The sequence below is a fragment of the Pristis pectinata genome, chromosome 31 (assembly GCF_009764475.1).
Source record: "Pristis pectinata isolate sPriPec2 chromosome 31, sPriPec2.1.pri, whole genome shotgun sequence".
NCBI classification, from domain to species: Eukaryota; Metazoa; Chordata; class Chondrichthyes; order Rhinopristiformes; family Pristidae; genus Pristis; species Pristis pectinata.
The window spans coordinates 6,249,611-6,261,682 of NC_067435.1; the positions used below are offsets into that span (position 1 = coordinate 6,249,611).

General features: G+C 40.6%; 1 protein-coding gene across 5 annotated transcripts in view; it reads left to right on the forward strand.

Annotated features, from left to right (window-relative positions):
• Positions 1-12,072, forward strand: part of LOC127584931 (A-kinase anchor protein 8-like) — a 28,896-nt gene that overhangs the window by 3,099 nt on the left and 13,725 nt on the right. For 3 of the 5 annotated variants that reach the window (XM_052041952.1, XM_052041953.1, XM_052041955.1), the window contains exons 2-3: positions 9,945-10,039; positions 11,770-11,817. In XM_052041952.1, coding sequence (XP_051897912.1) covers positions 9,945-10,039; positions 11,770-11,817 — 143 coding nt within the window. The remainder of the gene's footprint in view (positions 1-9,944; positions 10,040-11,769; positions 11,818-12,072) is intronic. The other 2 variants (XM_052041954.1, XM_052041956.1) reach the window with 1 other exon arrangement.

Consider the following 12,072-nt stretch of genomic DNA (forward strand, 5'->3'; position numbering starts at 1 on the left):
AGAAATGAATGGGGATTATGCTCTCTCCATCTATATGTTCCCAACTTTTCAGTAGCAACTGTTTCAAAAAAAAATTCTATCCAACTTTACTTACGCTTAGCCAACTGCCTTTTCATACATTATATTTTTGTCATCTTAACAGGATAATCATTGTGGGCCAATCACCTGAGTCCACATTGGATCTGGATGACATGGAACAGTACGGGCCCTTCGGCCCACGATGTTGTGCCGACCTATATAAATCTTATCCACATTCTATCTATCCCCCTCTCTACTTCACCTCCTATAACCTTTTATTTTTCTTTCATCCATGTGCCTATCTAAGAGTCTCTTAAATGATCGTATCGTATCTGCCCCTACCACTCCACCCCCAGCAGTGCATTCCAGGTACCCACCACTGTGTTTAAAAAAAGACCTACCTCTGACATCCCTCCTGAAGTTTCCTCCACGCACCCTAATCGGGTGACCTCTAGCATTGGCCATTAGCGTCCTGGGAAAAGATGCTGGCTGTCCACTCTTTCTGTGCCTCTCATAATCTTATATACTGTACATCAATCAAGTCTCTTCTCATCCTCCTCCTCTCCAAGGAGAAAACCCCTAACTTGCTCAGCCTCTCCTCATAAGACATGTTTTCCAATCCAGGCAGCATTCTTTTAAATCTCCTCTGCACCCTCTCCAAAGGTGATTATATCTGATTATAGAGGGTTAAGCTGTCCTTCAGGCTGCTTCTCTATTTTGAAATGTCTTGGTGCCACAGATTCCCATGAGTCTTTGAAGATATTGCTTTTTTCAAGATTTTTAGAACACTTTACAAGGTTTCTCTGTCCTCCTGGAAGTCTCTTACTACGACTGAGCATGGAGCAGAGTGCTTGGTTAGGGAGCTCGATGTCTGTCATGCAGATGATGTGGGCCTCCATCAGAACTAGTTAAGTGTGTTCAGAGACTTGATGTTGGCCCAGAGAGGGCTCTGGCAATGATTTGCCTGTACTGCCAATTCATTTAGAGGGTTTTGCAGAAACATTGGTGGGCTTTAGTTATATGAGGTGCTTACTATACAGGGTCTTGGCCTTTGAGCCAACTTTCTTCTGTGGCTGAATGCTGTGGTAATGCACTGGAGGAAATTGTGGATTTCACTTTTGCTAAAAGGTGGCTCTCGAGATATGGAAAATGATGTGGACACCAGGATCACGTTGTGGGCACTGATTTTCCAGGGGGTGGAGAAGCCAGTGTTCTCTGGTGGGTGCAGGTTGATGAACGTTATCTGTGTACTGTAAATTGACAGAGATTGGGTGGTTTTGAAGCGGAGACAATGGTTTGAACATATTTCCATTTATTTTTTGAGGAGAGGAGCATAATTGCAGCAAGTAAAATTTGAGAAGAGCATTACTAGAGTTTAGACTTGACCCCAGCCTAAACTAGGATTGGATCTATGGTGGACACCATGGTTTTCATGTCCTTGTATAGCAGATTTATAGCAAAATCTGAGGAAAGTCAAACTTGAGAATGATTCTCCATAATCCCTTTCATTAGTTAGAGTCAAAGGTTTTCGTGAGGTTGAGAAAGGTTGTGTACAGCGATTGCTACTCTATACTTTTCTTGCATTTGTCATTTTCCATGATTTGACACCATCTGTGACTTATCTTGTGTGACTGATGGAATCAACTTTTTGTCCACTGGGAAGTGGTTGTTGAGCAGGATTCTTGCAATTATTCTCCCTCAAATTATCACGTTCACACTTGCCTCCTTTCATAAATTTTGCTCTAAGCATTTTACCATGCTTTAGCGCTAAAGGGATTTGGAATGCTTCAGTAACCCTCGTATTTTTAAGTTGTTGAAATAATACGGACACCAGCCTCCCCTCCTTGGACTCTGTCTTTACCTCTCATTGTCTTGGTGAAGCAGCCAGCATAATCAAAGATCCCACCCACCCGGGACATTCTCTCTTCTCTCCTCTTCCATCATGTACAAGATACAGGAGCCTGAAGGCACGTACCACCAGACTTAAGGACAGCTTCAACCCCACTGTGTTAAGACTATTGAACAGTTCTCTTATACAATGAGATGGACTATGACCTCACGATCTACCTTGTTGTGACCTTGCACCTTATTGCACTGCACTTTCTCTGTAGCTGTGACACTTTACTCTGTACTGTTATTGTTTTTATCTGTACTACATCAATGCACTCTATACTAACTCAATGTAACTACACTGTGTAATGAATTGACCTGTATGATCGGTTTGTAAGACAAGCTTTTCACTGTACCTCGGTACAAGTGACGATAATAAACCAATACCAAAATACCAAATTTTTTAACCCCTTGATGGACGTGCAGCACTGAAATTGTGGTGGATAGTATGCTGAGGGATGGAGTCAAGAACCTTCACTTCGAAGATCTTCTCAATCAGACGCTGTCCTTGAAAACAAATAAAATTGCAGATACTGTAATCTGAAACAAAAACAGAGGTGCTGATCGAATAGAGCCAGTCAAGCAACAACTGTGGAAGGAGAAATCAGTCAATGCTTTAGCTGAGGGAACCCTCCCCAGTTCTGCTTGACTAGCTGAGTTCTTCCAACATTTCTGTTTTGTTTCAGATTCCAGAATCTGTAGTTTTATTTGTATTCCACTACTATTAAATTTACTGCGACTTCTCTTCTAGATATGCATTTTCCATCAGTTTCTTTCATACTGTTCACCCTCAGTAGTTTCCACTTCCCTTCTTGTCTTTCATTAAGTTCTGACCAAAACTCACTTCAACAGCTAGATTTCTTTCCCCCAGTTCTGAGGAACAGTTACTGACATGAAACACTGACTGATTTCGCTTTCCACAGATGCTGCTTAAATGGCTGGGTTCTTCCAGCATTTCTGTTTTTGTTTCATTGTCCTTGAAATGCTTCTTCCTATATTGGACTTTGTCTAGATAAGTTCTCTGCATTTCAGCAGAACGAGACCTTGCATGGTGAAGAATCCATACTTCTTGCTGTTTCCTGTATCTTTTGTTCTCTTTCCATTCACACCATCTGTTCCTTGGATTGAGAGTATTTTGTTGGATGTTGGCCATCAGTTGCCTCCCCTTGAGACACATATCCAAGTACGCAGATAGCAGAAATCTAGCTGTGAAAATGAGCTGCAAGAAGAAATATGGAAAGGGACATAGACAGCTTAAATGTCTTGAGACTGGCCTGTATTTCAAATCCACCCCAGTCTGCCTTTTTCGGCAGTCTTTCCACACTGAGCTGTGGGTGATTGATTACTGGATTGCCCCAGGTTCCTGGTACAGCAATGAGCAGTAGTGGGGAGGGCAAGGGTTCATGCCAGGTTCCTAGCACAGCAGTGCTGTCAGTAACATATTTCTATATGTATAATATTATAATAACCCCTTTTAGCACCATTAGCAATTTCATTCCTTGGATGGTATCCTCAGTGCTGTAACCCTCTGCTATAAAGGTGAATGTACCATTTGTCTTTCTACTTATACCTGCTTGTTTTCCTCCCATGTTTAATGAACCAGCACATCAAGCTCCTTCTTGTTCCTGGCATTTAGTTTTCTGCCATTTGAAAATGTGAATGATCTTGCATTTCCTCAGATTATGCTCCATCTATTGCCTTCTCCAACCATTTAAGCTGTCTATATCCCTTTTCATATTTCTTCTTGCAGCTCATTTTCACAGCTAGATTTCTGTTATCTACGTACTTGGATACGTGGCATTGTGTCCTTAAGTACTATAGTTATTAATGTGTTTTGTAAATAGTTAAAATCTTAGTACTGTCCCATAGCATAATTTCCATATTTGCAGGTGGTACAGAACCTGAAGGTGTACTGATCTCTGAATTTTAAATTTCTTTGAAATGACTAATGCAATCCCAGTTGTTTCTTAAAATAAGCCTAATGGAGGGAATAAATAATACTTTCCAAATTCTCCAATCAGCGAGGCAACAATATTATGGAGACTTCATTAATAATTCCATAGAATAGAAAACAGCTGTGTGTTACTTGCAGATAAACAAGTGAGAATTCCAAATATTCACCACGCCCCATGTGAAGAAATTTCTCCTCATTTCAGTCCTCCTCTTGTTCCGAGACTGTGACCCCGATTCTACACTCCTCAGCTACGGGAAACGTACTCCCTTTCAATTCCTGTTTTAAAAAGTGTTTCATTGAGATAGTTCATTCTTGTAAACTGTACTAAGTACAGGTGTAGTCTACTAAGTCTCTCCTCGTGTGGAAAACATTATATTCTCAAAGTTTATTATATAGTAATTAAGAGTAAAGCAATTTGTCAACTGTAGCTCTTTGGTTAAGCTGCTCAATTAATCCTATTCCTCAGCTCCATCCCCCATGACCTGTAAGTTTGTTCTTCATGAAAAATTGTTATTGGGGCTCAAGAATTAGCTCTGACCTCCGCATATTTGTGGAACAGCTAAAATAATTGGGCGGGTGTGGGTTTTACCAGCAATACAAAATCACTGCTGTCACATTGGAGGAAAAAACACAAGAAAAGCTCCATGTTTTCCTAGTTTCCCAGATTCTACTACTAACCTATGCTGCATCTGCAGTGTAGGAAACTGCTTATAAAATACTATTTTAATGGCAAAAGTCCCACAATCACCATAGACAGTTGTGTGGAATTGAGGATGACTTACTTCCATTTTGGTTTTGTTGAATTCTGAGGGCATTGTTGAGGCCAGTTTGTGACCTGCAGACTCTTCAATGGATGGAGCAGGGCTGTCTGAAGGAATGGGGTACTCCTTTGGTTTACACAGAGCTTCTGAGTTCTCCTGATGCATGGGCTTGATGTTCTGAATACCATCCTGAATGTTCCTTCTCCACTTTGAGCAGTTATGGGCAAGAAATTTCCAAGAGTAATTGGGAATGTTGGATCTTTTCAAGGAGCACATTGAATATTTTCTTCTGTCCACCTGGTAGTCTCTTCCCATAACAAAGTTTGGAATAGTGTGTATGAGTTTCGTGAGTCAAGTGTAGGGCATGCAGACAATGTGGCCTGCCCAATCGACTGACTGTGTGTAACTAGGGCCTCAGTGTTGGGGATATTGGCCCTGGAGAGGACACTGACTTGGCTCTCTGACCTTCCAGTGACTTTGGACAGTTTTGCAGAAACCGTTTTGGTGGTAGCTTTTGTGTATGCTGAAGTGCCTACTGTAGATTGTCAGTGTTATAGGTTGTCAAGGGCAATATAGATAGAGCTAAGCGATCTCACAAGCAGATCAGATTAAAGCTCTGTGGTACATCTCATTGTGGTTGGTAATTAATTTGCTAACTAAATGCAGCAGCTCCCAGAAAATCCCCATCCTCACAAGTGGCAGGGTTACCATGAGTGCGAAAGACTGAAGTATTTGCAAACATGTTCAGCCAATAATGCCAATTAGATGATCCATCTCAACTTCCTCCTGAGATCCCGACTAACACTGAGACCAGTTTTCAACCAATTCAAATGCATTCCATGTGATATGAGTGAGAGTACTGGGTGCGTCAATGGCTATGGGACAGACAACATACTAGCTGTAGCACTGTAGACCTGACCTCCAAAATAAGCGATCCCTCTAGACAAGATGTTTCAGCACAGTTACAATACTGGCTTCTGCCAAACCATGTGGAAAATTGAACTATTATGTGCAAACCTCCCAAGTGGCTGAACAGTGGCTCCCAGAGTCAGTGTGAATTCCATATATCTGGAGAGATATTCAACATGATTCCCACTCAAATTTGGCTGAATCCAGAAATTCATCACTATTTCCATCTTGCATTCACTTTATGATGACATGCAAACCATGACCCTAAGTAATATCCCAACACTTCTTGCAATATTTCTCACTGCTCTACGCCATCTCACCTTCAAAAAAACTTCCTGCAGGAATGGAGCTAATCCAGAACTAATGGGAAAATGCTGAACCTACAGTGTCTAGGCTCCTGAAACAAGGGCACCCAAACCCCAGTAGTCCAACTGCAGTATGCAGATGATGCTTGCATTTGCAGGTGGTCAAAAGCCGAACTCCAAGCCATTGTTGACTCAAAACATACAGGAGGATGTGCCTCACACTCACCACCCATGAGACTAAGGTCCTGTACCAATCTGCCTCTGTTGTACAACATTGTCCTGACAAACAAAATGTTCTTGGCAGAACACTAAAACAAAAAGATCACTTCTTACGTCAATGGCAAACATTTATGATGACATTTCACCATTGCCTTCAATGGACCAGCACAACCTTTAGTCAATTAAGGAAAAGGGTGTTTGGATCAAGGTCTCAGACCTGGCCAAAGCTCATGGTTTGTTGGGCATAAGTGATCCCCACTCTCCTACATATTTTACTATTTGGCATGTATGAACATGCGTGGAGTGGTTCAGCCAGGTACATTAATAATATATTAAAAAACACTTGGAAGGTACATGGATAGGAAAGGTTTGGAGAGATATGGGCCAAACATGGCAAATGGGACTACCTTAAATGGTTGTCTTGGTTGGCATGGACTAATTGGGCCAAAGGGCCTGCTTCTGTGCAGTATGACTCTAATTCCTTAGTTCAGGACTTCACCGGGCACCTTATTGTTTTTAGGTGTGACAGGTAATGCACCTGACAAGCCCTTCTGCATTTGTTATTGAACCAGGGTTGATCCCCTGACTTGATAGTAATAATAGAGTCAGGAATATGGTAAGCCATGAGGTTGCAGTTTGTGGTTGTGTACATGTTCCAAGCATGACATTTTGCACTCCTAATTGAACCAGAATTGATTTCCTGGCTTAGTTGTAATGCTGAGAGGTGTGCCTGGCCAAATTGTGATGCTGTACATTTCTGCTACTTCCTGATGGTCCACTGCACTTTGTGGATGCCCATTTTAAAACTCCCAGATCTATGCTAAGCCTATCTAAGTTAGCACAAACGTAGTGCCACCCAGTACAATACAGGGTATCCTTGGAATGAAACTTGTCTCCAGAAATATTGTGCATCGGTCAATACTTATGGAGACGATGTCTGCTGCAGGTAGGTTGATGAGATCATGATCCTTGTTCTGATTCACTTCTGAACTGCTGCAGTCCCAGTCTGGTGGCTGTGTCCTTCAGGACTTGGCCAGCCCAGTCATTTCTGGTGTTGCCAAGCCACTCTTGATGATGGGCACTGAAGATCCCCACCTCCCTCCTCCATCCCAAGATTACATTCTATGCCCTTACTATTTTTACTGTTTCTTCCAAGTGTTGCTCAACATGGAGGAAGACGCTGGTGGTCCTTTTTGATTTGATGCCATGTAAATTCATGGGGTTTGGAGATGACACTGAGAACTGCAAAAGGCTACTTCTTCCTGCCTGTGTGCCGCTGTGCCGTCACAATTTGATGTGCACTGCCATTGGGACAGGGATTGTGATGGAAGTATCTGCCATATTGTAGGGAAATCATTGTGAGTACAATGTTATCAAGCAATTGCTTGACTTGTCTGTGAGATAGCTTTCACAATTTAGACATCAGTTGCCAGAAGTATATAGGGAAAATTTTGCAAGATGAACTGGGACTTTTCTGCGTCTGAATATAGTGCCAAGGGTAATGCTAGGTGCGCTGTTTATTCTTGAACAGTGTTCACAGTTCACTATGCCTCTGAGTTTTATGTCATCAGGAAGTTAGTAAATTGTGCAATGGGACTTCAACCATTTGCAATCTATGTTATTAACTGCCGTAATGAAGTTACACAGGCCGATTTCCTTCCCTGAAGTGCTTTGGTAAACCAGATGTGTATTTAGTTAAATTAAGTAGTTTCATGGCAACTATTTTTGGTGCTTGGTTTTTATTCTGGATTTGCTGAATTCAAATTCCCCAGGCATTTGAATGTCTCTAATAAAACCTCTATGCAGCCTACTTCTCATCGGACATAATTGACAACAAATTCTGCAAGTAATCATTTTAAGTGTAAAGCTTTAAGTCAATAACCCTTTATCAGGTCTATGAATTTCATTCCTATGTTGGATGTGCTGTTTTTTAAATGTCATATCTGATTATTAGATTGAATTTGATTTAAAATTTATATTTCCTATGTAAACTGCTTGCCTCCTTAATTTGTATAGCTCCTAAGATACCCCAAATTAGATTGTGTAATTGTAACACTGCCACTTGTTAAATTGCTTTTCTTCTCAATTTTGGAATTCTTTTCCTTTTCTGCAAGCCTCTATTTGGGCTTGGTTTCTGCTCCAGTTGCTGTCTCCATTGACTGACAGTTGCTTCTCAATTTGTAGTCCAATTTTGACATTTTATTCTTTTTCACATAAAATCCAGCCTCCAAAGGCACCTACCAAATTGAGGCCATGGATTGAAGTCTGTTGTCTGCTTTGTCTTGAAATTCCCAAGGAAGCTGAGTTGCAAGTTAGATTTGGATCTGGTTACCTGGTACCTTAAAGCTTTCACTGAAAACGGAAAGCAGTTGCTGGAAAGAAGCAGCATCGTTGTGAAAGTCGCATCGAATTTGTGGCAAGGCTTAAGGGAGACTGACTGGATTTGAGTTACTCTTGGGTTTCCTGTGACATTGTTTACAGTTGGTGTGCCATCCTGATGTTAACCCTGTCCACTTCCCCTAATTTGTTGCCATATATAAATTTAATTAATTTTGACTTTGTAGGAAGATCAAATCAAAAGTCTGTATTTGCAAGTAATATAGGCCACATAATATATTTATAATTATGACCTGAGAGAAAGTGATAAGATATCTTTTTTAGTCACATGTACATCAAAACACACAGTGAAATTCATCTCTTGCGTAGAGTGTTCTGGGGGCAGCCCGCAAGTGTCGCCACGCTTCCGGTGTCAACAAAGCACGCCCACAACTTCCTAACCTGTATGTCTTTGGAATGTGGGAGGACACTGGAGCACCCGAGGAAACCCATGCAGACACAGGGAGAACGTACAAACTCCTTACAGACAACGGCCAGAATTGAACCTGGGTCGCTGGCGCTGTAATAGCTTTATGCTAACCGCTACACTACCGTGCCTGCATAGTGATGACAGTATGTGTGCTGCATCTGTTGCACTGCTAGGATTTAAGAGAGATAAGACTAAGATATCTTTATTAGTCACATGTACATCGAAACACACAGTGAAATGCATCTTTGCGTAGAGCGTTCCGGGGGCAGCCCACAAGTGTTGCCACACTTCCAGCGCCAACATAGCACGCCCACAACTTCCTAACCCGTACGTCTTTGGAATGTGGGAGGAAACCCGTCTTATGAAAAACACCTTTTATGATACAGAAAATAGTCTCATTCTTTTGCTCAATCTGTAGGCCATTTTACATATCTTTCACTTAACTATTAATGTCTTTCTCTGCTGTATAATACCTTGCAGAAGCAACATGTTTTTTCATTTTGTTATTTATAGGGATCCTATCGTTTTGCCCTTTTGGTGGTGTGGTGAGGGGGGAAGTGAATAGGCTTATATGTCTAACTCTCAAATACCAACCCATGCCCTCACATAACATGGCTGATGAGGACAAAAGCTTGGACTTTCGGATACAATTGACGTAAATAGTGATAAAATCACTGGAGCTCATCATTGATGAGTGGTTCCAGGTGCGTCCAGTTAAATGTAGAAAGCTGGGAGTTACAAGAATTGCCTTGCCTTTCCAGAATCTTGTATCTAAGAGTATCTTGTTGAGGAACTTAAGATTTGGAAACATTAATGTTTATGATGTTAGAGTACTTGTCCACTATCCCATCCAAAAGGGTTGGAATTGTCCACTCAAGTGAAATTATAGTGCCATACTAAGTCATTAAGTATTAATTTTTTTATCAATCAACCATTGTGGCAGTAGTCTTCTTTAAAAAATGTAGAAATTTGAAATTTCATAAGATATTCCCTTACACTTCCTGCTGTAGACTCTTGTTAATAAGGATGCCTCCGTTTGCTTGGTTGAAGGGACCCACAGTTGCTTGTTCTACTCATTAAAGGTACAGGTCCCCTCTGGAGGGTGCCATATTGTTTTGGCTTATAACAAGAGATCAGAGCAGAAATTCGCAGACTTTCGTGTCAAGTATTGTGAATGGTAGGTGCTGTTTGGCATACAACATTATACTGACCATGAAGTTTAATGTATATTATCATGAACTAACTTAACATTAAGCAACTTGGAATCTAATGGACCTCCATTCACTAAAGAGCCCTTTCTGTGATGTCATCATAAGAAATATGTGCATTCTGAGTAATTGCTCTTTTTACTTCTGTCACTTTTCCCTTTCTTTCTCTCTTGTTTTGCATTCCTTTTTGCCCTCTCTGCATGTTTGTATAAATCATTTCTATTGGTAGTCGACAACATAATCATTTGCTGTTTTAATGGGCACTTCTGAAATCATCAGCTACAGTACATCATCTGCAAATTTAAGAAAAGTCATGTAATTTGCTTTCCTTTGCCCTCTGACCTGTCACAAGTCCTTGTGTTGTACCTGTTTTCCGTTGAGTTTATATGGGACATTCACAGCATCCATGACAAGTTTCGTGGGCTAGGAATTATTGGAACAACTTAGAGGTCTTTCTGATACCTCTGGCTTGAGTGCTTCTGCTAGCTTCATCAGAATTAGATGAAAAAGCTCGAAAGTATCTTTGGTGTTTACGAATTGTCTAATTATATAATGCAATTATGTCAACATGTTTTAATTGTGTACAGTTAACATTACAGTAATCTGGAAGAAGATTTATTTACCAATGAGAAAACTATAAGATATCTTTATTAGTCACATGTACATCGAAACACACAGTGAAACGTATTTTTTGCATAGAGTGTTCTGGGGGCAGCCTGCAAATGTCGCCATGCTTCCAGCGCCAACATAGCATGCCCAAAACTTCCTAACCCGTACGTCTTTGGAATGTGGGAGGAAACCGGAGCACCCAGAGGAAACCCACGCAGACACGGAGAACGTAGAAACTCCTTACAGACAGTGGCAGGAATTGAACCTGGGTCGCTGGCGCTGTAATAGCATTACGCTAACCACTATACTACTGTGTGGCCCTCTCTCTTCCCAGTGTATTCATTACACAGGCATATTCATACACAGGGCATATTCATCCTCTAGTCACATTCAACTTCTCAATTTGTAGATTTATTGGGCTCTACTTGCATAACTCCTTTAATATCTGAAACTTTAACAATATTCATTCTATATTTAACTTATTGAAGTGTTTCTGTAATTTGTTTTTCTACATGCTTATCTTCAATATATTTTGAATGGTTCTGGTAATCAAGTATCTCCTTCATTGGTTAACATGTGATTACTGATGAAGATAAAAAAACGTTGGGCTTGTGAAGTTGACAAGCTTTTATCTACACTTCAGTCCCCTGATTATAAGGGTACAGGACTATCCTAAAGATTTAAGTACCACTGATGTGTAGGAAGTCACACAGATCAAGATGACCTACAGTTAATCTTCTTTGTCATTTGATCGTTAACAGGGACTCAGTGCATTGCAAATTACACCAGAACATATGGATGAGGGGGAATATTGGCTAGGATATTTGTGGCCACCATATGGATTGTGTAGATATATAATAGTTAAATTGAAGATAACCCTGAATTTGCCTACAATTTTCACCTGTTCAGTTTTTTAAAAAGTTATCTGAAAACAGCTTGCCAGCATTCATTGGTTAGACTTGTTTGAACGGTGGTCACCTGAGGAAGCAGTTGGTACCCTCGAAAGATGTGGAGGAATATGAGTTTGGCGTTTTTTGTGAAATTAGTTGATCTAACCAACGTAATAATTGTCTGATTCTGTTTCTCTTAGAGTATGGAGAAGATGATTCTTGGAACGCAGGAGGAGACGATGGTCAAGGTGATTATCTTTTGAATTTTATCACTAAAATATAATATGCAGGCTTAGTGGGTTCAGAATTACCTGGTTTAAGATATCTTGCTTGAAGTTGATGCTGTAATTATGTATCATAGTTGCAGGCATATATATAGATTTTTATGCAATTCTTGACTAGTTTACACCAGCTAATAAAGTTGTTCGGATTTATAATGTTGGCTTAGCTGTGTAGAGTGGGATTAATATTAATGAGCAACTCAATTTGTCAATAAGGATTAG